Raw genomic sequence first — 25,561 nt, 5'->3', positions numbered from 1 at the left:
GATTTACTAAAGCAGTATTGGTGTACAAGGATAGCCTCAAACTAGGGGCAGAAAAGTAAGTTAGATGGGCGCGGCATCAAGAGCGTTCTGACCAGATACATCATCCCCTACCCCACCTTTTCACTCCTCGTCTTTCTCCCTTCCTTCCCAGTCCTGAAAAAAGGGTCTCGGCCCGAAATGTCGATTGTTTATGCATTTCCATAGACACTAACTGACCTGATGAGTTCTTCCAGCATTTTGTGTGTGTGCTTACGATTTCGAATTAGTTGCATCACCATCTAATTTGGGAATCGCAAGGCATCTGGCCACAAGACCCTACAAAGGATTGTGAAGGCTCCTGAGAGGATCAACGGGGTCTCTCTTCCCCCATTCAGGATATTTATCAGGAGCTCGATGATCCCTACGACCCATCCAACAATCTCTTTGACCCCCCCCCTCCCCTCAGACACGAGGTACCATAGCATTAGGACAAGAACTGTTAGGATGAGAAACAGCTTCTTCGCCCAGACTGTAAGACTACTGAACTCCCTAACACCACCCAGGTCTCATCATGTATGAAGCGCCAGTAGTGTTATACTGTTTACTTTTTAATTGTATCGTATATGCACCTTATCAGCTGTTAATTTATTTGTGGTAATACTACTTTGTGTTAAGTGTGTGAGATATAGGTACTGTATTCTGCACTTTGTTGTTTCAATCGGTGGTATACATGTGTATGGTGAATGTCAGTAAAATGAACTTGAATTCTATGTGTTAAACGTTTGATAGTATTGAAACAGAAATAGTTTTGTCAGGTGGAAGATTGAGCAGAGATGAGAGGATTCAGGTGACTGACAACACACACAGGAGGAGCAAGGCAAATGTTTTATGTAGTGAGCTGTGATTTGCAATGAAATGAAGGGTGGTTGCAGAATCAAGTTCAGCAGTAAATTTAAAGCCAGTTTAGGATTGTAAACCCAGCCAGTTTCATCCTGGGCACTAGCCTCCCCCGCATCCAGGACATCTTCAAAAGGCAATGCCCCAAATAGACAACATCCATCGTTAAGGTTCCCCATCACCCATGACATCCCTCTTCTCATTGCTACCATCATGAAGGAGGAAGACTCACACTCAAAAGAAACAAATGTTATTCATTGCCTATTATCCGGTCTTGCTGTGTTTGAAGTGGCTGCCATTTTAACCCTCAGAATCACACACTGTCCATTTATTAAAAATAAATGATAACTCATTTGGTTAAAACACTGAGATTTCCTGAGGATAGATGCAATATTTCTGATAATATTTTGTCACTGATACCTGATCTCACTTCTTGGACTAGGTCTTGCTCTACACAAATTGCCTGGTCCAATCACTTACAGTTAATGTTACATTAGAATCAGGTTTAATATCACTGGCGTATATTGTGAAATTTATCTTGTAGCAGAAGTACAATGCAACACATAATTAAATCTATAAATTACAGTATGTGTGCATATACATATTATTTATACATGTCCATACAGAAATCTGATGGAGGAAGGGAAGAAGCTGTTCCTGAAATGTTGAGTGTGTGTATTCAGGCTCCTGTACCTCCTTGATGGTAGCAATGAGAAGAGGGCACGTCCTGGCTAATGGGGATCCTTGTTATTGGATGGTAGCAATGAGAAGAGGGCACGTCCTGGCTAATGGGGATCCTTGTTATTGGATGGTAGCAATGAGAAGAGGGCATGTTCTGGCTAATGGGGATCCTTGTTATTGGATGGTAGCAATGAGAAGAGGGCATGTCTTGGCCAATGGGGATCCTTGTTATTGGATGCCGCCTACATGAGGCTTGGCCTTTTGAAGATGTCCTGGATGCTGGGGCGGCTGGTGCCCATGATGGAGCTGGCTGAGTCACAACTTTCTGCAGCTTTTTCTGATCCTGCGCATTTCTGATCCGCAGTGACACAACCAGTTAGAACGCACTTTGCGGTGCCTCTGTAGAAATTTGTGAGTGTCTTTGGTGACAGACCAATTCTCCTCCAATTCCAAATGAAATGTAGCTGCTCTTTATGTAACCTCAGTCATTATTGGGCAGTGTTACATAACCTTGCAGTGTTATGTAATCAAGGTTACATAAACACCATACAACAATGACTGAGCAGCCATCATAAAGATTTCCTCAAGTGATGTTTCCAATTTTCTCAGCCTCAGTTCCATGAGATCTAACCTAGCAACTGTATATAAAACACATCAAACAAGTACTGTTTATACTTAGAATAAGCCCATTACAAATTTCCTAAAATCTGTCTGTCATAATTAATTGCAGGTCAAATAATGAGGCTTTTTGGACCATGAGAAAACTGTTGTTGACTTTCTGCTGTTTTAACTGTAAAAATAGTAAATTAGTCATGTGTCTGTCTTTGGTTGTGACTTATTGGTGACCAGGTAGTACCTTTTGATTGGACCTCTCCTGAAAGTCATCTGTGGCTCAGTAGGTCTCGCTCTTGCCTCTGATTTCAAAGTGGTTGATCAAAGCCTGATTCAGGATATTTTAACATACAAGCCTACCTGCTATCCAGTCCAATATTAAGGACTTTCAACCTTGTAGATATTGCTGCTTTTTAGATAAGGCCTGCTCGATTTTAAAAAGTCCCTAGCAACATGCACAAACTGCTGGAGGAACTCAGCAGATCAGGCAGCATCTATGGAGGGAAATGAACAGTCAACATTTTGGCCAGAGATCCTTTGAGATCAATGTTCTCGGCCTGAAACGTTAACTGTTTATTCCCCTCTGTAGATGCCACCTGACCTGCTGAGATCCTCCAGCAGCTTGTGTGAGTTGATCAAGAATTACAGCATATGCAGAATCTCGTGTGTCTGTGAAAAGTCCCAAGCGTCCTGACCAATGTTGATCCTTTAACCAACAGCTTATAGTAGAATATGTGCTAATTCAAAGTAAATTTATTACTAAAGTAGATATTTGTTACTGTGCACAACCCTGAGATAGATTTTCTTTTGGGCTTTCACAGTAACTACAAGAAACACAATAGGATCAATGAAAGACTACACCCAACAGGACAGACAAACAACCAATGTGCAAAAGACAAAAATAACTGAAAAAATACAAAGGAAAAATGAAATAGTAATAAATAAATAAGCAATAAATATCATGAAATGTCCTTGAAAGTAAATCCATAGGTTGTGGGACAGCCAGTTTTGGAATGACTGAAGTTGAATGAAGTTATCCCCTTTGGTTCAAGAGCCTGATGGTTGAGGGGTACTAACTGTTCCCGACCCTGGTGGTGCTGAGTCCCAAGGCTCATACTGTGTGAGCGTTCTATACACTGACTGCTGAGTTACACTTTACTAGGTTGACTACCCTTAAAAGAAAGTACATAATTATTTGTCAAGCACTCTCCAGTTATGGATGGCTGTATAACTGGGAGGTAATGAGAGGTACTTATGGCTTTGCACAAATGTACTTCATGAATTATAATTGGTTGTGCTGGATTTGCTTCAGTGGGTTTTGACTGTAAGTCTCCTTGGCTGATTATGTACATCGTCTGTCTTTGAGCCAGGCCAGCTGCCACTCAGCTCGGTTGTGGTGGTTCTGCAGCGTTGAATCTGTCAGCACTGAAAGACAAAGTATCTTCAAGGGTCGAGTCCAGCGGCTTTTAACTGATATGCAATGTCCTTTGTTTTGTTTTTCAGGAGGACGTGTGGAGCTGAGGGAAAATTTGGTGAAGTGTTCCAGTTGAGAGTGAAGTGCCTTAATGGAAGCTTTTGATCCCATCTCTTGCTGATCAATTTTTTTTTACAACAAAAGATCCATTGAGGAGAATGAGTGTTTTTAATCACACCAGAACAAAACTTCATGTGATCTGCTTCCAGTGACCCTGGGAATGGCAACGTTGGCCTGAATGCTGCTGCTGGGTTCACCTCTGGGCTCCTTGTGTCCCGACAGGTGCAGAATGAAGCCAGTCACTCCGGTCGGTTCTCCATCGCCCCTCAGACTGTTGAACAAAGGCCCAGAGTATCTCCGCAAGCAAATAGAAAGCGACAACAGGAGCCGGGCGCTGAGCGCTGTTGAGAGGCTTGAAGCGGACAAGCCCAAGTACGTTAAAAGCCAGCAAGCAATGACCGCTAAGCAAGAGGCCGGAGGTAGTCCTTGTGCATCGCCATCATTTGGTGGGAACCGGGTCAGGCCTTGCGAAGCCAGAGTTCCATGCCAAGAACTTAATTCCAGGAAAGAAAATACCAACATGGAGGAGCTTAATAACGCCAGGAATATCTTGCTGGACAAACCTTCTCATGATACGGTAGTTACCAGGAGGACCGTTTCCAAAAGAGTCATGAGGCCCGACTCCTTGGTCATCTATAGGCAGAAACGGGATTGCAAGATAGGGAGCACTGAGACCTCCAGGGGTTACAACTTCATTCGGCGACTGTTCCAGGGGTCAATGAGAGACAAGCAGATGGTCTCTCTGGAAACGCAGAAGGTCATCCTGAAGGAGGATGCCAGGTCCTTCCCTGAAGGAAACCCCCACACATGTCAATTAACCATCAGTGATGAAGCACAAACTGAGAATCATTGTGTCGGTCTTGTTTCCCAGAAAGAAGTGACAAGCTGCCCTACGTCACCCACCTGCATTACCAAGACTGAGAACTTGCCAAGCGAGGCCCCTAAAGCTAATGGGCAAGTAGTCTTGAGAAACAGGACTTTACAACGCTCAAATTCTGACCTCCCTCTGCGTAACTCTGTTGCTTTGTCAGAAAAGGACCGTTTTTTCAATTACTGTGGCCTTGACCTGGATGTGGTGGACTGCCTTGGGATGTCGAAGTTCTCTCCTGCCAACTCGGACTCCACCTTGGTCAGAGTTCAGAACACTGGCTTGGCTGACAGTGAAGGCAGTGAATTTTCTGGCTGGAGTCGAGACGGAGAAGGCCTTTATGAGGAAGAAATTCACGAGCAAATTTCTTCGGGGATTTCTGTCATTGAGAGGAACGCACGGGTCATCAAGTGGCTATATAGCTGCAAGAAGGCCAAAGAGGGACCAAAGGAGTCAACCGTGTAGAGAAGAGATGCTTTAAATTGCGTAGATACTATTGTCCTGCATTACAATCTGGGTTATCAGAAGGGAATTGGAGCGGATTAAATCTTCAAGTATTTAAAAGCTTTATTTTCATTATTTAACTTTAAAGACTACTTTTCAGTTTTGGCATGAATGTTTTATTTGAAGACATTAAGCAATTGGTGGTTTTTTCGTGCAGCATTTAAATATGATCAACCCAGGTTAGATGGGGATTGTATTACATTGTGCCTTGTTTATTCTCTCATTTGAAATTAAAAATCATTTTGTTGTTCATTTTAATGTACCCAAACTAGTAGCAAGCACAACCAAATCCAGCACAGCTCAGATTAGAAACATTTTCCTTTACAATTATCAAAGCTGTTTTATATGATGTCTCAAAGTATTTTCGTAGCGGATTTAATTTTTGTTTTGAGTATGCATTAAGTTCTCGTTATCCAGAAACTTCCTATCCGCGGAGCCGTGAGGTCAGCCTTGTGTGGAAGTGGGCAGCCCCTGCCAATGGGGGCAGCAGGGAGGAGGTGTTGTTATTCGCAAATAATCTGTATCACAAGTTTCCACAACACAAATCTGCATTATATGCACATACTTCCAGAAGCACAAGTGGGGTTAAAATGGTCTTGTTATGTACACTTTTCCACGAGTTCTGTGACGGTGAATTTTATTGTATGTTTGATTTTTTTTTGGTGGTGATTTGCATTTTGTAAAGGTGAATTTCTGCTGCCTGAACTGCCAAATGTGGAGGTCACGTGGGCAGTGGCGTTAGTATGAGCCCAATCCCTTTGGTTTCCAGTGATTCTATTCAATTTCATATGCTGGTAAGTCATGAGATATAAATAATCGGAGTGAGCTGGGGTTGGGGACTGGAAGTGGTGTAGATAAGTTTCGGGCTGGAACTAGGTCCAGTGGCATCCTGGTATGCAGCTAAATTAGGATTAGGGTCGTGGTCATGAATCTGAGTAGAACTGGAATGAGAGTCAGAGTCAGCGTCCAGAATGCTTGTTAAGCTGAACTTTACACTGAAGTGGTACCCATTGGGGGGCTGGGTGCGCTGACTGTTTATATATCATTGGCAATGATCTGAGTGGTGTTAATTTGATACCTGCAAGGGAGTCCACACCCCAATCCCTCATGAATAACGAGGACTTGGTGTAGTCACTTCTGTATTACAGGAAACCTGGTGGCCAATTGCACAAAGCAAGCTCCCTCAAACAGCAGTAAGATGATGTTCTTAATGACTGGGAGCAAATATTAATCAGCCCACTATGGGGCAAATATTAATCAGCCCCTGCTTTTCTAATGAATAACACCTTAGGACCTTTGCCATTGATCTGGAGGTGAGCCTGGGATTAAGGTTACAGGATGGACAGGGTCTCTAAAGTATGTTCAAGTATCTGAATTCCAGGATATTTTGAAGCAACCTCCTGAGTAGAGATGAAAACTTTGTTCACTGAGTTATAGCAGACACCCAATGCAAAGCAAAACTTAGAGGTGGAATAAGATTACATAGGTCTACACATTCCCAACATTGTACCTTGGTACTAACTCAAAAACATCCTTGAATGTTACGAGGTGACATTTCATTCATTGGCTATCAAACATTGGCTGTTGGTTGGATTAAGCCCCCCAGATGGACCATAGGAAGAAGCATCTTCTAGGATGGATAGGAACCCAGTCCCAGCATCTACGAAGACCTTTAAGCAAAAACTTACTTACTTGTAATCTCATTCTGTTATGTTATGCAGAAGTGATCCTGGGACCAACACAAAGTGGCTGTGCTGGGCACAGCTTGGACTGTGGCTTTTCAACATTAATCATTTTTCAGTGGAATCCAGATGAAGGGAATCCTATTTGTTTCTGGATGACTGTAAAACTTCTGTTTAAAAATAAATAAATTTTATTAAGAAAATTAAAAATGGGTTTCAACGCGTGTGCATTTGTTTTGGATGTGGACCGATGGAGCCAAGGAAACGTGTTGGTTTGACATGTGAAACAACAATGAAGGTTTCTCTTTGTTTATAACTTTTCAGCCTCTGATCAGGTGGTTCTGTGGATGTCGCCGTCCTCCAGTGACTTCTTTAGTAGGTTTTGATTTATCAGTAGCTCTTCAGGGGAAGTAGGTGTATTTGAGTACCGTCTGACGGAAATTGCGTCTGATATGTATGCACACAAGTCTCTGAAGTGGCAAGACTGGAGCTGTGCAAGTTCCTGCTCTTTGTGCCTACCAAGCAAAGAATCAAACTCAATATGTGGAGTTTGCAGAAAATGATAAAGATTCAAAGTTCTGTTTCTGATTCAAAATCCTGAGCCTCGTTCCCACATGGCCCAATCATTGTGTTTTTGTCCCTTTGCGGTATTTGTTGAAAAACCTCTTATTTACTGTGCTAAGATTGGTGTGGTGAAAACCGCCTTAGAAATTCTACAGGCAAAGGCCCATGTCACTGATTTTACTGTACAATATTAGGTACAAGTGGCCCAAGCTGGTGTTGATAGCCCACATGAGCCTCTTTCCAATTTACATCACATGAATTTAACAGATTATCTCCATTACTTTCTTTGTCATGTGTTCAAAGATAAAGATTAGCTTTATTTGTGTCACATACTGTACATCAAAGTTCAAAGGAAATGTTATTATCAAGGTACATACAGTATACTTCACCATATACAACATTAAGATCTGTTTTTCCTGTGGACAAGCTCAGCAAATCTATCGAGTAGCTCTAACAGGATCAACTTACGACCAACCAGAGTGCAGAAGACAACAAACTGTGCAAAAATAAATAGAAATACACAGCAATAAATAACAGGAGATAGTGAGATAAAGAATCCTTAAAGTGAGGCCATTGGTTGTAAGAACATTCCAATGATGGGGCAGATGAGTGTAGTTATCCCTTTCTATTCAGGAGCCTGATGGTTGAGGGGTAGTAACTGTTCCTGAACCTGGTGGTGTGAGTCCTGAGGTTCCTGTACCACCTTCCTGATGGCAGCAGTGAGAAGAGAGCGTATCCCGGGTGGTAGGGGTCCCTGATGATGGATGCTGCATTCTGTGTAGATGTGCTCAATGGTGGGGAAGTCTTTACCCATGATGGACTGGGCTGTATCTACTACTTTTTTCAGATCGAGGGCATTGGTGTTTCCATACCAGGTGGTGATGCAGACAGTCAATATACTCTCCACTACACATCTCTTGAAGTTTGTCTAAGTTTTAGAAGTCATGCCGAATCTTCACAAACTTCAAAGTAAGTGGAAGTGCTGCCATAATTGCACTTGCCTGCTGGACCCAGAAGCAATCCTCTGAAACGATAACACAGAAGAATTTATAAAGTTGCTGACCCTCTCCACCTCTGAACCCCTGATGAGGACTGGCTCATGGACCTCTGGTTTCCTCCTTCCGAAGTCGTTAATCAGTTCCTTGGTCTTGCCAACATTGAGTGAGAGGTTGTTAATGTGTCACCACTCGGCCAGATTTTCCATCTCCCTCCTACATGCTGATTCATCACCACCTTTGATTTGGCCAACAACAGTGGTGTCATCAGCAAACTTAAATATGGTATTGGAGCTGTGTTTAGCTACACAGTCATACGTATAAAGCAAGTAGAGCATGGGACTAAGCACACAGCCTTGTGGTGCTCCTGTGCTGATGGAGATTGTGGAGGAGATGTTGTTGCCAATCTGAACTGACCAGGGTCTGCAAGTGAAGAAATCAAGGATCCAATTGCACAAGGAGGCATTGAGGCTTAGGTTTTCGAGCTATTGATTAGTTTTGAGGAGGTGATAATATTGAATGCTAAGCTGTAGTCAATGAAAAACATCTTGATGTATTCATTTTCACTGTCTAGATGTTTCAGGGTTGAGTGATGAGCCAATAAGATGGCATTTGCTGTTGACCTGTTGTGATGGTAGGCAAGTTGGAGTGGATACCAGCTGCTTCTCAAGCAGGAATTGATATGCTTCATCACATCACCAGTCTCTCAAAACACTACATCACTGTGAGTGTAAGTGCTACTGGATAATGGTCATTGGGGCAGGTTGCCAAGTTCTTCTTCGGCATCAGTATAATTGAAACCTCCTTGAAGCAGGAGGGTACCTCAGACAGCCAAAGAGAGAGGGTAAGGATTTTGGGGAACACTCCAGCCAGTAGATCAGCACAGGTCTTTAGTACTTGGCCAGGTACCCTGCCTGGGCTGGATTCATCCTCTCATGTCAGCCTCAGAGACTGAAATCACAGGGCTGTCAGAGGCTGTGAGGGTTAATGAAAGTTCCTCCATCTTTTCACTGCCAAAGTGAGCATCAGGTCACAGGTGAGCTATAAAGAGCAGTATAAATAACTTTCCACTTATTACTGGTCGACTGATCTGTAATCTTGAGACCCATTTTGTAGATTCTCCAATTGAGGTAATGCTGCTCTTTTAACCTGTGCGATTTAATCTCTCATTTTTTGATACCTTATGTCCTCTCATTTACTGTGCTGAGTTCAAGGCAGGAAAGTCCAGGGACAGGCCCTTCGGCCCACAATGTTGTGCTGAACCAGCTAAAAAGGAGATTAAAAAAATAAAAACTAATCCCTCCTACCTACACCATGCTCATACACCGCCCCCCCCCCCATCTTCCTCACACTCATGTGCATCTTTTAAAAGCCTCTAATGTATCTGCCTCTACCACCACACCAGGCAGTGCATTCTGGGCATCCACTACTCTGACTACAAACTTACCCCTCACATCCCCCTTGAACCTACCCCCTCAAACAGTTGTCAAAGTTTTTCTTTCAGTAAACCATTTTTTTATTCCTTCTATGCTTTCTCTAATTTGCCTTTTACCATGCACTTAATAGTTTGAAGCATTTTGCCAACAACTGACCTCAGACTAACTCACTTGCCGTTCTCTCTCCCCTCCTTGATGAACAATGTTTACATTCATTCCCTTCCAGTTTGCTGGAAGGAATTCAAACTCTCAGGAATTTTGGAAGATAGTCACCGAGGCACACTATCTCTGCAGACATATCATAAGGAATGCTGGGGTAAAGGCTATCTGCTCCAGGGATTTCTTTGGCTTCTAGTCTAAAGTAGTTTAGACTCTTTCATTAGATTAATTCCCTTTATTTCTTAATTACCATGTATTCTGCAGTTAAGACATGGAACACTAGTTCAATATTCACAAAATACTGGAAGAAATCAGTAAGTCAGGCAGCACATATGGGTGGAATAAACAGATGACATTTTGCCCTGAAAACCTTCATTGGCACTGGAAAGAAGGGGCCAAAGCTAGAATAAGAAGGCAGGTGGAGGGGAAGGAGTAAGAGGTGATAGGTGAAGCAAGGTGAGGGGGAAGGTGGGTGGCTGAGAGCAGGGGATGAAGTAAGAACTTGAGATGGGATAGGTGCAAGAGGTAAAGGACTGAAGAAGAAGGAATTCAATAGGAGAAGACAGTAGATTATGGGAGGGGAACCAGAAAGGGAAGATTGGCATTGAGGAGAAGAGAAGGGGTAAGGGGTAATCAGATTAGGGAATGGAAACAGGAGGAGGAGGATGGAGGGAGAAATTACCAGAAGTTTGAGAAATCTATCTTTATGCCATCTGGTTGGAGGCTACCCAGATGGAATATGAGGTGTTGCACTTCCAACCTGAGTTTGGCCTCATTGTGGCAGTAGAGGAGACCATGACTGACGTGTTGGTGTTGGAATGGGAAGTTGAACCTCCAGCATTTTGGGTGTTGCTCAAGGTTTCCAGCATCAACAGAACCTCTTGTGTTTAGTTGGTTTAATATCTTCATTTTTTCTTTAGAATTTTTCCTACCTTTGTCTCTACAGGACTCTGATTTACTTTGGTCATCTTTTACACACAGTTGCAGCAACAATTTTTAAAAATTATTCTTTAGTTAAGAAATTCTGTCTTCACCTTTAGTAAATTATATTCACTATTACTTTGTCTACTAATACATACCCAATGTTTGGTTTGACTGTTCTCTTGACATCATCATAAGCCTCTCCCAGTTTTTTTCTATTGTAGATTAAAAATAATTAATTGGACGTAAGACCATAAGAATTAGGCCATTTGGCCCATCAAGTCTGCTCCATCATTCAATCATGGCTGATTCTTTTTTGATCCCCACCACTGCCCCACTCCCCGGTGTTCTCCTCAAACCTTTAATGCCATGTCCTATCAATCTCTGCCTTAAATACACCCAACGACCTGGCCCCCAAAGCTGCCTGTGGTAAAAAAAAATACCACAAATTCACCACCCTCTTTCAAAACAAATTTCTCCACATCGTTGTTGTAAATGGACGCCCCTCTATCCTGAGGCTGTGCCCTCTTGTCCTAGACTCTTCCACCATGGGAAACATCCTTTCCACATCTACCATGTCTAGACCTTTCAACATTTGAAATGAGATTCCCCCCCTCCCATCCTTCTGAATTCCAGCAAGTACTGACCCAAAGCTATCAAACTTTCTCGTATGATAATCCTTTCATTCCCAGAATCATCACATGCTGCATTTTTCCCTATTGCATGAGTTCCAAGTTCCACACGAGTTGTCAGAGGAAGAGTTGTGGGGGGAGGTGGGGTAGGGACCAGAGCAAGTTTGGAACCAGGACTGTTCCATGTAGACAAGCATTACCCATGCAAGAGCCCAAGGCCACACTTCTTATTTGTAAAAAGTGGAAGGGATTGAAAGAAATTTTTGAGGGTAAGAATAAGTTTTGCCAGGTCATTGAGGGTGGTAGAGGGGATTTTCCTCATTCCTAAAGCCTTCCCGATGGGAGAGGGGTGGAAGTGATTGCTGGTGTAATTTCCTCCATGGACTCTGCTTGGAAACACTGAATACGACGTATTTTGGTGCTGGAGGAGAATACCAGAAGAAAAAGATAGTCTAGTGCAAAATGTCAAGAATTAAATCCAGATTAAGTAGGTGGTGTCTGCAACCTGGTCACTGGGAAACATTCAGTTTATACTTGGCTCTTTAACTTCCTCAGGTGTTGTTTAGGCACTGGTGTTGGATCACCCTGCGAAATGTAAATTTCCATTCTTGTTTAACCCTGTACTGGGAGAGACCACTTACCACAGAAATGCACCTTGATAGCAGTAGTGCAGCAGTTTAAATGACAAAGAATTTGTCTGAATTTGTAATTAATTGCCACCTAAACTGAAGAACCGTTTAAGAGATTAAAACTGTTAATTTGCACTTGGATTTCACTTCTTTGTCATTCAGATCTTCTGCTCTCTAGCCTGGGCTACTCAAAGTACATTTATTATCAAAGTATGTATGCAATATACAACCTCTGAGATTCATCTCCTTGCAGGCAGCCACAAAATAGAAACCCAATAGAACCCATTTTTTAAAAAAAGACTATCAAGCACCTAATGAGCAAAAAGAAAAGAACAAATCGTGCAGGCGTTTGAAAAGTAAACAATTAACAGTCAGTTCTGAAGCTCAAGAAAGTGAGTTCACAGCCGCAGAGCCAGTCATCACTGTAGCAGGTACAATTCAAATTTCACAGCATATTTATTATCAAAGTATGTTCAATTTATTATCAGAGTGCATGGTTGTTGAGGCAGGTTACTGCCGGCCTCTTGGGCACGGTGAGGATTGTGGCTGCCTGTAAGCCTGAGGGGATAGTGGACTGCTCTAGAGAGATCTTGAAAATGTCTGACAGAGACTGCACAGTCCCTCAACACCCCACCAGGTCCCACAGCTTTACATGTGCTAACCCTGGCAAGGGTCTTCTTCGCACCAGCTGCGGCCTGGCAAGTGCCTGCTCTTTGGAGGGAAGGGTGGCTTTCCTTGCCAGCATTAAACCATGCATCAGTCTATCAGGATGAGAAGTGTTACAGTGTTGACGTGCATTGGGGGTACCTGCCATCAGATTTCTGAATGGACATTGAACCCATGAGCACTACCCCACTTCTTTTTCACACTACTTCTTTAATTTAACTTTCAAAAATATATACTTACTATAATTTACAGTTTTTATTAATATGTACCGCCACATAACAATAAATTCCACAACATATGCCCGAGATATTAAACCTGGTTCTGACCTAGGGAGTGGTTGATACAGATGAAGCATAGGCAGAAATTAATATCTTGAAAAGATTCTTTTAACTGATGCATTGTAGGCAGAACACGTTCCCCAAGATGTTTTCTAGCAAACTTTGTGGAATCCTGTGCTCCTTCTAGTCTCCCCACACAAACCAAGGCTTTCATGAGAGGAAGGGGAAAACAGATTAGAGCGCATGAGGAAAATATTTTTCACATAGAAGATGGTAAAGTGTGGAAATGATCGAGAGACAGAAACACTAACCACATTTGCAAAGTATTTGAAGACTTATGACTTAATTGACTGAAGGACCTCAGATGTTGGAAAGTTACAATAATTTCTATGAAGTTTGAGATGAGTTAGTGGAATGGGATGAGGCATGTTTTGAAGATAATAATCAGAAAAGATTCTGTAGTTGCTGGGAATATTAAAAATTCAATTTAAATTTATTATTAAAGTATGTATACAGTATACAACCCTGAAATTTGTCTTTCCACAGGCAGCCATGGAACCTGTTCAAAGAAAAGCATCAACCCCCTCCACCCCACATGCAAAAAAAATCAGATCACGCAACAGCAACAAAAAACAAATGAGTGAGAAAACACAGAATGTAAAACACAAAATTGAAAGAGCCTAGGCATATTCATTTCAGCTCAGTTCATTATCTGCAGCTGCCCCAATTCAAAATTGCCCAAAGTAGCAACTGAAAAAGGGGGCAAGCAGAAACACATCATAATGTAAACAACACACACAAATTGCTGAAGGAACACAACAGTTCGGGTAGCATCTGTGGAGGGATATAAGCAGTCAAAGTTTTGGGCCCTTCGTCAGAGCTGGAAAGCTGAAAGGAAGGGGGGCGGAAGCTTCGGCTGCCCTTCCTTTCCGGTCATGATTGTTTCCCTCCACGAATGCTGCTTGACCTGCTGAGTTTCCCTCCACGGATGCTGCCCGACCTGCTGAGTTTCTTCAGCATGTGTTGAACTGTGTTGTGTTCGATGTTGAGGGATGGTGCAGAGCACACTGAGACTCCAGCAAGCAGGATATTCGTCTGAACTTTATTGATAACACTGCCTGTACAGTATGTGAACTCCTCCCATCTGGGAGAGGCTAACTGAGGGGCAGAGATCCATCTACCGGATGGTAGGTTAATTGGCCGTTGTAAATTGTCCCGAGATAAGACCAGGGTTAAATCGGGGGATTGCTGGGTGGCGTGGCTCGAAGGGCTGGAAGAGCCTATTCCATGATGTACCTCAATAAATAAATAAATGATTTCTTTCCACAGACGTTACACTGAGTTTCTCCAGTAGTTTGGATTTTACTTGGCTGAATGGCCTGTTCCATGCTGTACATTCTTTATTGCTATTTATTCTCTGATGTGGACATAATTTGCTTATCTCCTCCAGTTTTCCCTGAGTAGGTCGTTGAACTGGACAGAGAGTAGTGCAAGTAGCTCAGTGGAGGAGTAAAGCGTGATGAACTGTCTCTGGGTTAAGGTCACTGCTGCAGAACACTGAGACATTGCTCTCTGAAAACTCTGGGATGGTCTGATACGGTTCATTCAGATTCACATGTGTTCTCTGCTTCTATCAGAATCGGACAAGTCAAGATGCACTCCCAATCTCTCATCCTTTTACAAACACAAAACGTGAGGCCTTTTAAGTGCTGCCCAGTCCCTGCTGTTTGTGAGTCTGCACCAAGCTTAAAAAGTGTGCTTAAGAAATTAAGGAGAGATTGTCGATTACTAAACTTCTTTAGAACAGATATGTTCATTTAGAACAGAGATAAGGAGGAATTCTTTAGCTAGAGGGTAGTGTATCTGTGGATTCTTACCATAGATGGGCATGGAGGCCCAGCGATTAGGTATATTTAATGCTGATGTTGATAGATTCTTCATTAGTAAGGGCCTCAAAGGTTTTGGGGAGAAGGCAGGAGAATGAGGTTGAGAGGGATAATAAATCAGCCGTGATGGAATGGCAGAGCAGACTTGATGGGCTGAATGGCTTAATTCTACTCCTATGTCTTAAGATCTTTTGATTTGACTAATTTGTGGTATGTGAAATGATAATTTGGAAGTTTAGTAAATGAATCTTGATTGACATTCCTTATGGGAAAAACAACTGGAAAAAAAATGAAACTGTGATGATAGATTTTCTATATTTAGTTAACTTCTTGCATCCATCTATAATTTCCTTCCTTTAGAGATTTGATTGACGTATTAAAAATTGTCTTGATCGTAGAATTATTTTATTTTATTTAGAGACACAGCGTGAAACAGGCCCCTCCAGCCAACCTAGTTATGCCACCCAGCAACATGCTGATTTAACCCCAGCCTAATCACAGAACAACATACAATAACCAATTAACCTACTAACCGGTATGTCTTTGGGCTGTGGGAGGAGACCAGAACAGCTGGAGAAAATCCACGTATAAACTGTCTTACAGATGATGCCGGAATTATGTATGAATGAGTTGGACAAACCTCCAAGGGGATCTCAACCTTGCATAGGGTTTTGAGGCTTGCATGCCTCCATGACGCAGGGGGCTATGCTGGCTTTGCTGGAGAGAGCTATGCCCCCTCAGCTCTGTTCTAAAAGGATGCCCCTTTGCATTATTCTGCGTTGTTATTATTCTGCCTCAATGTACTGTGTAATGATCTGTTCTGCATGAACAGTATGCAATACAAGCTTTTCACTGTACCTCTGTACATGTTCAAAGTTCTAAGTACATTTATTATCAAAGTAGGTATACTATATGCAACCTTGAGACTTGTTTCCTTATGGGCAGTCACAAAACAAAAGAAACGAAACAAAGAAACCCAATAGAATCCATTAAGAAGACCATCAAATGCCCGATGTGTAGAAAAAAACTAATTGTGCAAACAACAAAAGCAAGCAAGCATATGAAGTTCACAAAAGCAAGTCCACAGCTGTGTCCTGTGACAATAATAAACCAATTCCAATTCTATGTTGAGAGGTGACCTAATAGATGAATATGAAATTGATAGATGTATAGATAGGGTAGATAGTGAGAGTCTTTTTCCCAGGGTAAAAATATCAAATACCACCGGGTATAGATTTAAGATCAGAGAGGGAAAGTTTAAATGAGATTTACAAGGCATGTTTTCTCTAAACTGGTCAGCGCTTGAAACATGCTGCCAAGGCAGATAGTGAATATAGATTCGATAGTAATGTTTAAGAGGCATTTGGACAGGAACATGAATAAGCATGAATCTCAGAGTTATATTCTGTATACGTACTTTGATATGTTTGATATAGGACTATTATTTTGGCATAGTTGGCACAGACATTGTGGGCTGAAAGGCCTGCTCCTGTGCTGTAGTGTTTTATGTTTGGTCGTATTCTGGAAGTATGGGGCAAATATTAATTTCAACAGCAAACAGTCTTCAGATCTGAATATAGATTGTAGATTAAATTTAAATGCAGCTCAGAACAATGGTCTTCCTGGAGCTGCATTTTAGAGTAAATTGTAGACCAGGAAACACTCAATTGACCAGAGATGTCTGCATATGCATGAATGAAATTGACACCCTATTGCATGAATATGACTCAGAGCATAGTACTTAATACTCAGTTTGGCTGTGTTTATGGGAAGAAACAGGCATTTGAGAAATTATATTATCCTATTACCCTTGTTCTTTAACATATATCGATGTGCTGCAATGTTGGGTCAGGGTAGCTCTCTCTGTTGAGTGACTCCAAAGGCTGTCAGCTTGTGTGTGTCCCAAATAGAGACTTCTATATCTACCAGCTGTGTCTCTCTGGTGGCTTCATTCACCGTCACGACATTCTATGTTCTTTGTATTCATCCTGTTCCTTCCAGCTTTCTACATCTGTACCATTGGACTCAGTGAGAGGAGATTCTAACTATTTTAACCAAGTATGGGGATTTTTACAGAATTCACTGTTAAATTAATGAGTCTCTGTCTTATGTCTTATATACCCTATCTTTTAATGCCTTCTGTTTTGTTCCTGCAAATCAAACAAACCCTAGAAAGTACTTTGGTGTGGACATTGGACTATGCAGGGAGCAATAACATACTCTAACTGCAATACTATCTAAAGGCATGGAGAGCTTTCTAATCAAAGGTGTGTGCTTTATACTGGTTCACACACACATTATGCAGTTATGATCTACATACACACGAATTATTTGCATATCAAATAAATACATCTCAAACATGTTCATAATTTTAAAATCTAATATCAGGTCACTAACTTAGCATAGATCATTACACATAACTATGTCCACACTGCTAACAGTGCCCTCCCCTCCCCCCTCCATAACATTTCATCCACTTCAGTCTTTCCTTTGTGTTTCTACAATATTTGTTATTGCATTTCAGGAATCAGTGTGGTTTAATTGCATTTCTCAGTGCAATGTGAGGCAGGGTTTGACAGTTATCTTCAGTTGCCTACTATTTCTAATTGCAATAGATTCGTAGCTAGATTACGTGTTGGGTAAAATTAGCCCTGATGCAGGGTTTGATGTGGATTAGGACAAGGAAGGTGGGACATAGTGAGAGAGAAAGTCAAAGATAAAAACTGAGTAAAGGCAAAATAACAATTGAAACACAATTAAAATGAAATGGGGACAAATGGGTGTAAAAGTCTCTCACTTTCAAATAAAAAATACACTGCATTGTGCAATTAAAATATATCTCAAAAAAAATAAAAGCATCACTTCCCTTCTCAGGCTGAAAGATACAGCTCTGGTTGCCACATTATGGGAAGTCAGTTATTACACTGGAGAGGGTGCACCCAGGTGGTTCCGCCAGGGAATGTTTCATTATATATATCACCAAAGACTGCAGCAAAATTCCTACAGGATGTTCCATGGAGAGAATTCTAACTGTTTACATCACCGTCTAGCATAGAGGAACCACTGCACAGGATGGGAAAAGGCTGCAGAGGGTTGTCAACTCAGCCAGCTAGATGGGCACTAGCCTCCCCAGGTGACCATCAGTACGGGGAGAATGAGCTGAGCTTATAACAAGAAATGGGAGGAGAAAGTCCACGCAAGCACACCTAAACTTTGATGAAGTTTTCCTTCCTGAATCTGTGGCCTAGGTTCTACAATGACCTATCTTAATGTCCAAAACTTGGCACCGTTAATAGCCTTGTCTGGTTTTCACTTGCTTAATTGTGTAGAACTTGCTCTGGGTCTGGCCCCAGGCTGTGGAAACTGGATGAGTGAAAAATTAGAAAAACGTCTGTCAGAAAGGAAAGTGTCTTCCTGGAACAAGATGGAAGAGGAATAGTAGAAATGAATTGGCATGTCCAAAACATTTTAAGAAACCCATCTTGCACAAGTCAGGTCTTTACCAGACATCACACAAAAATATGATCATCATCGAATCCTGTCTTGTGCACGCTATCATGTCAAACGACACTACATATCCCATCATGCTTATAAAATTCGTTGTTATGTGGCAGCAGTACATTGCATTATGTTATAATAAAAATTGTAAATTACAGTAAGAAATATATATTTTAAAAGTTAAATTAGTAGTACAAAAAGAGAAAAAAAAGTCGTGATGTAGTGCTCATGGGTTCAACATCCATTCAGACATCTGATGACAGAGGGGTGGAAACTGCTCCTGAATCGTTGAGTGTGTGCCTTCAGGTTTCTGCCCCTCCTCCTTGATGGTAGCACTGAGAAGAGGGGATGTCGTGGGTGTTGGGGTTCCACGTTTTTGAGCCATCACTCCTTGAAGATGTTCTGGATGCTGGGGAGGCCAGTGCCCATGATGGAGCTGACTGAGTTTACAACTTACTGCAGCTTATTTTGATCCTGTACAATGCACCCTTGCCGCCCCACCATTCGACGATGCAGCCAGTTAGAATGTTCTCCACCGTATACAGTATCTGTAGAAATTTGTGACTGCCTTTGGTGACATACCAAATCTCCTCAAATTCCTAAGCAACTATAACCTATGTCGTGCCTTATTTTAACTGCATCAATATGTTGGGCCTCAGAGATGTTAACAGTCAGGAACCTGAAATTGCTCACTCTTTCCACTTCTGATCCCGAGATAAAGACTAGTGTATTCTCCCTTGTCTTACTCCCCCTGAAGTCCACAATCAACATCTATGGAAGGAAAAAAACAGACTCGGCTCAAAACATCAACAATTCATTTCTCTTCATAACCTGCTGATTTCCTCCAGCGTTTTGTGCGTGTTATGCAAGAACTTCCCTGATGTCTAGACCCTAACAGCAAAGGAAGCAGCCACTCAGCCCTTTGTGCCTTATGTCAACATTTCAGAGAGCTATTTAATTGTTCATGTACTTTTTTTTTCATTGTCCTACAAGTACTTTCTCTTCAAGTATTTATTCATTGCCCTTGAATTTGCTTCTGTTGCGTGTTCATGCTCATGCAGTGCTGTCCAGATGATAATAAACTGCAGGAAGAAGTTCTCCTTATCTCCAACTTCTTTTGTGTGTGTCAGGGACCTTTCTCCCAGCAGGGGAAATGTTTGGATAGTGTAGGGACTGATCTTCGGTTAAAAGCTCCAAGTATGCTTTTTTCAAGGAAACTCTCTGCATTTTTAGATGTGGAAGCTTTAACATTTTTTACACAGAATTTGCAGAACAGAAAAGTAACATTCGGTTCAACTCATCTATCTCTGTGCTCCACATGACACCTAAGCTGATGGACATGGCCTTTTGTTTGTGTGTTCCCCCAGTTTCTCAGAAAGCACATCAAAGCTGTTTAGCTCAATATGTGATGTGGGTGGTATTCTGTATTCTCACCATTCTTTGTCTTAACATCAGTTTCCTGGGTCTCTTCTGGGAGTGATGATGACGATCTGGTATTTAGATTAAAGTAAAATGCTCAGAATTTCACTCCCTTGGTGGTGCTAAGTACAACACAGTCACCTCTGTTCTCTAGCTCTAAGATTCATTCTTTTGTACAATACTCTAATGTCATTATGTAGCATGTTTAGCACTACTGGGATGAATTTCTAGATAAGAGATGTGAATATGTGGGATTGTTGATTGTCTTCAGAGGAACGGCCAAGCACTTTGCAATGATGAAAGGAAGCAGCTGTGTGATTTATTAGACGAGTGACCTGGCCACAAGGCATGTCATGGGTCATGAGGGGAATAGTTCCTGACACTGACTTCTCTAGCTGTTGATATGTTGTGTGGATCTTTCAAACTCTTTGTGTTGGATTCACAACTAGTTATAGTAAGGTAGCTTCAGAGATAGCTCTCATTTCCATGAAATAAGGATGAATCAAGTTTATTCAGGTTCAGGGAGGCTGTTACCGATGGCGACCATATTAACGTGGAGGAGTATGTGGATTCTGTGATCAGTTACACAGGGAAGTGAACTGAGGATGTTATCATCACGAAACACATCCGGGTGTGGGCAATTCAGAAGCCATGGCCTACTGCAGAGGTCTGTGCCAGGCTGAGGGATCATGATGAGGCCTTTAGATCGGAGGATGTGACAGCTGTCAGGGAAGCAAGAGCTGTGCTTTCCTGCTCCACCAGGAAGGCAAAATGAGAGCATCCTCAGAGAATGTACAGCCACTTCTATGATACCACAGACACCAGGCGCATGTGGCAGGGAATTCAGAGGATTACAGACTACAAGTCTATCCTGTCTATCCTGTACATCAGTGACCAGCATGCTTCTGTCCCTGAGAGGCTGAATGTTTTCTATGCCCGGTTTGATGGGCAAAACAAAGTGCTGGTGAGGAAGGCACCCCTCACCCCCCAGGGAGCAGGCACTTTGTCTGGCTGAAGCTGAGGTGAGAAAGACCCTGGTCTGAGTCAACCCCCAGAAAGCTATAGGGCCCAATAATATACCAGGTTGGCTTCTGAAAGACTGTGCAGCCCAGCTGACGGAGGTGCGGACAGATATATTTAACGTCTCTCTGGAATAATCCATTACCTCTTCGGTCTTCAAGGTGGAAACCATCATTCCAGTGTCAAAGAAGGCAACAGTAAGCTGCCTAAATGACTATCGTCCAGTGGCATTAACAACAACAATTATGAAATGCTTTGAGCGGCTGGTCAGGGAGAACATTAAAGCCTTTCTCCTAGCTTCACTGAACCCTTTCTGCTTATCACTCAGATTGATCCACTGATGATGCAATAGCCAATGTCCTCCTCTGTCTGTCCCACCTGGAAAATGGGGTCTCATACGGCAGACTGTTGTTTATAGACTTCAGTTCGGCATTCAATACCACCATACCCCAGAAACTGGTGGGGAAATTGTCCTCGCTGGATATCATCACCTCCCTCTGCAATTGGATACTGGACTTCATAACAGTAAGGTCACAGTCGGTCCGTGTGGGCAGCAACGTCTCTCGTCCCATTACACTGAGCACTGACACCCCTCGAGCACTGACTGCCAGCCCACTACCGTTCACACTGCCGACTCACGACTGCGTCGCAGAATCCAGCTCAAAATATGTCATCAGGTTTGTGGATGACACAACAGTGGATGGCCTCATCAAGAACAAGGGCGAGATGGGGTATAGAGAGGAAGGGGAGTGGCTGGTGGATTGTTGTGAGAAAACCGACCTAAGCCTTCATAGAGAGAGTTTAGTGCACCATGTTCTGGGAGTTCATATCACAGATTACCTCACCTAGTCTCTAAATATCACCTCCCTGCATAAGAAGGCACAGCAGCACCTCCATTTCCTAAGAAGACTGAGGCAACTGCATTTTACAGGAGCACCATTGAGAACATCCTGACAAGTTGCAGCTCCATCTGGTATGGGAGCAGTTGAGCATTGGCCAGAAGTCCATACAAAGGATTGCGAGGACAGCTGAGAAGATCATAGGGATCACCCTACCATCCATCGGGGACATTTGTCAGGAGTGCTACGTATGCAGGGCCTTTAGTATTATCAAGGATCCCGCCCATCCATCCAGCATCCTCTTTGACTTTCTACGATCAGACAGGAGACAACGATGCATAAAAACAAGAATGGTTAGAATGAGAAGCATTTTCTTTCCCGAGGCCATTAGGCTTCTGAACTCCCTGCCGTATCATATTCGAAATATCCCTGGTTAATCTGTCCTGTACCTTACAATATTTAGTATTAATGCACTTTAATTTGTTATTTTCGGTATGTGTGATTCATTTGTAGACTTTATCCTTATCTTCATAAGTCATTGTGTGTTGTGTTATGTGTACTACTGTGCTTTGTCTTTTACATCCTGGTTCGAAGAAACATTGTCTTATTTCTATATGCCTTATATGGTTACTGTAATGTATGATCCATTTCTTATAGAGCAATGACCGACCCCTCCTAACATTATATATTGATCTGTTGTCTACGCATGTGCATTGTTCTCTCTCTCTCTCGCTGCAATGTGAGTACACCAGTTAAAGTCATCTCCTTTGTGTGCTTCTATTTTATTGATATGTAGTTGTGCACAGACACAACAAATTGTCTGAGAACATCACCAACTGCACTGACAGTTACGGGATGAACCAGCAAGACTTAAACAGAACAGAGAAAGCCGTCACAGATGCTAACAGAGGAATGCGTGAGTGACAGTGAAAGATGTACTGAATTTAAAGTGAAAATAACGTGGTGATGGCTTCAGTCAGGGAAGTTGATGAATTTGATAGCACCAGTGTCAGCTGGGAGTTGTATATTGAGAGGGTTCAATTGTACTGTAACGCAGACCACGTGGAGGAGCAAAAGAAAACCCCTCCACTTCTCGGCTTAATAGGGCCCCAAGAATGTCCAGTCTCTTATACAACTTAGTAACCCCTGAGAAGACAGCAAGCAAGATGTTCGATGAACTTTTTGCAATTTTGCAAACTCACTTGTGCCCTAAAACATTGGTAATAGGTGAGAGATTTAGATTTTACAAAACGAACCAATCAAAAGATGAAAGCTTTTCTGAATATATTGCAGAAATGTGCAAAATTTTCCAGCACTGTGACTTCAGAGATGGATTTTCTCATGGATTAAGGGACAGGCTTGTATGTAGCATATATAGTCAAAGCACCCAAGCTAGGCTAACCTTAGAATAGGCAGTCACCATTGCAATATCGTTAGAGACTGCAGGAAAGGATGCAGCAGAACTACAGAAAAGTAAGTTAGAATATGAAATGCAGGAAATGTCCCTGAATGGTGCAAAAAGCCGAAGAAGTTATCGATGTGGCAAATTCCCCCATGATGCAAATGACTTGGTTCAGAGAAAATGTCTGCAGAAAGTGTCACAGACAAGGCCACTTGGAGAGAGTGTGCAAGGCAGACCAAAAGCACAACCGAGTGAAAAGTCTCAAACACAAAACTAAGCAAATGCATAAAGTTACCAAATGTAAAACAGAATCAGACAATATAGAGTCTGACGAGGTGAGCTGTCATGCCATGAACTGCATAGTATTACTGAAGCGTATCTCAGTATAACATGGATCACAACTGATGCGTCTGGTGTAAAACTGAAAAATGAGCTGAATGCAGGATCAGCCTTGTCTATAATTCCAGAAGCTGACTACAACAGACTTTTTTCTAAAATACCACTAGAGAAGACTTCAGTGGTGCTAAAGACTTACACAGATGAAAAAGTGCTCCAAAGGCAAACTGAAAGAGAAGGTGACATATGGAGGCTAACTCAGCAGTTATATGTTCATGTATTGAAAAGTGGAGTGCCAGCACTTTTCAGACATGAATGGTTGAGAAAAATCCAACTAGACTGGCACTCAATCAAAGCTCTCAGTGTGACATCAACAGGCAGTGGCAGCCCAAATGGTAGCACTAGCCAGAGGCTGTCACAGCTGCTTAATGCTAATGAGAAGGGGATCGGTAAACTCAAAGACATGAAGGCCAGAATTGAACTGGATGAAATAGCAACAACAAGATTTCATAAAGCACGTCCAGTGCCTTATGCACTCTGTTCTATCGTGGATGCTGAACTGCAGAGCTTGGAGGCATCTGGAATTCTCTCCAAGGTTGAGTGGAGTGATTGGCCATGGCCATTGTCCCTGTGATCAAGAAAGAGAAGGCTGGAGCTGTTTGCAAATGTGGGGACTTCAAAGTGATCATCAACCCAGTGCTGCGTACTGAGCAGTATCCCCGGCCACAAATAGAAGACATTTTTTGCATCTTTGGTAGGTGGGGAGAGGTTTCCAAAGATTGACTTGTCACAAGCCTATCTCCAGATGGAGATAGAGGAGTCAAGCAGGAAATTCCTCACAATCAACATTCACAAGATACTGTTCCAGTGTAATCATCTCTCCTTTGCTGTCACATCAACTCCAGCTACTTGACAAAGAAAAATGGACCAAGTACTTAAAGATACCCCTGGAACACAATGTTACCTTAATGACATCATTGTGACTGGCAAAAACGATGAAGAGATCCTCCAGAAACTTGGTCAAAAGTAGTTTGGGATGTAAAAAGTTCAAAATGCACCCCTACAGCATTACACTTGTGGAAATGGCTGTTGTCGCCATGGCAAAGAGTACATATTGACTTTGCTGGGCCATTTATTCATGTTTCTGATTGCTGTGAATGCTCATTCCACGTGGCTGGAGATTATACCGATGAAGGTCAACCACCTCAGCAAAGACTGTTTCCGCTCTGAGGGCTATCTTCACGAGAAATGGCTTACCAGAACAAACTGTGAATGACAACAGACCACGATACACGTCAGAAGAATTCCGACTGTTCATGAAGAAAAATGGCACCTGACATTTCAAGTCAGTTTTATGTTGCATTAATCTAAAGGGGGAGAAAGTGTACTGTATAGATCTATTCCTTTTAGAGCAATGCACCCCCCCCCAGCACTACATATTGATCTGTTGTCTGCGTATGCACGTTGTTCTCTCTCTCTTGTTGCAATGTGAATACACCAGGTAAAGCCATCTTCCATGTGTGCTTTTATTTAATTGATATGTAGTCATGCACAGACACAACAGTTCCAGTATATACATGTATATAGTTAAATGACAATATATTTGATTTGACTCGACTATTATCACTGACATACACTCAGAGGCCACTTTATGAGGTACAGCAAATCCAATGCGGCTTTTCTCCAAAATTTCAAGGTTTGCCGTGTTGTGCGTTCAGAGATGCTCTTCTGCATATCACTGTTGTAACACATGGTTATTTGTGTTATTAATGTCCTCCTCTCAGTCTGAACCAGTCTGGCCATTCTCCTCTGACCTCTCTCATTAACAAGATGTGTTTGCCAACAGAACTGCTGCTCACTGGATGTTTTTTTTACACACCATTCTCTGTAAGGTCTAGAAACACTGTTGTCCATGAAAATCCCAGAAGATCAATAGTTTCTGTGATAGTCAAACCTGCTGGCACCAACAAACGTTCCATAGTCAAAGTAATTTAGATCACATTTATTCCCTATTCTGGTGTTTGGTCTGAACAACAACTGAACCTCTTGACCATGTCTACATGCTTTTATGCATTGAGTTGCTGCCACATGATTGGCTGATTAGATACTTGCATTAATGAGCAG

The 25,561-nt window shown here is 42.2% G+C and overlaps 1 protein-coding gene across 2 annotated transcripts in view; it reads left to right on the top strand.

Annotated features, from left to right (window-relative positions):
• The window catches only part of fam110d (family with sequence similarity 110 member D), a 49,750-nt gene extending 42,826 nt beyond the window's left edge, over positions 1 to 6,924 (top strand). For both annotated transcript variants that reach the window (XM_072246991.1, XM_072246992.1), the window contains exon 2: positions 3,673 to 6,924. In XM_072246991.1, the coding sequence (XP_072103092.1) occupies positions 3,882 to 5,036 (1,155 nt within the window). In that variant the 5' untranslated portion in view covers positions 3,673 to 3,881 and the 3' untranslated portion in view covers positions 5,037 to 6,924. The remainder of the gene's footprint in view (positions 1 to 3,672) is intronic.
• Positions 6,925 to 25,561: the final 18,637 nt, after the last annotated feature.

The sequence above is a fragment of the Mobula birostris genome, chromosome 30, assembly GCF_030028105.1.
Source record: "Mobula birostris isolate sMobBir1 chromosome 30, sMobBir1.hap1, whole genome shotgun sequence".
NCBI classification, from domain to species: domain Eukaryota; kingdom Metazoa; phylum Chordata; class Chondrichthyes; order Myliobatiformes; family Myliobatidae; genus Mobula; species Mobula birostris.
Note: the sequence above shows the minus strand (reverse complement) of the source record. Positions and strands in the feature narration are given on the sequence as shown.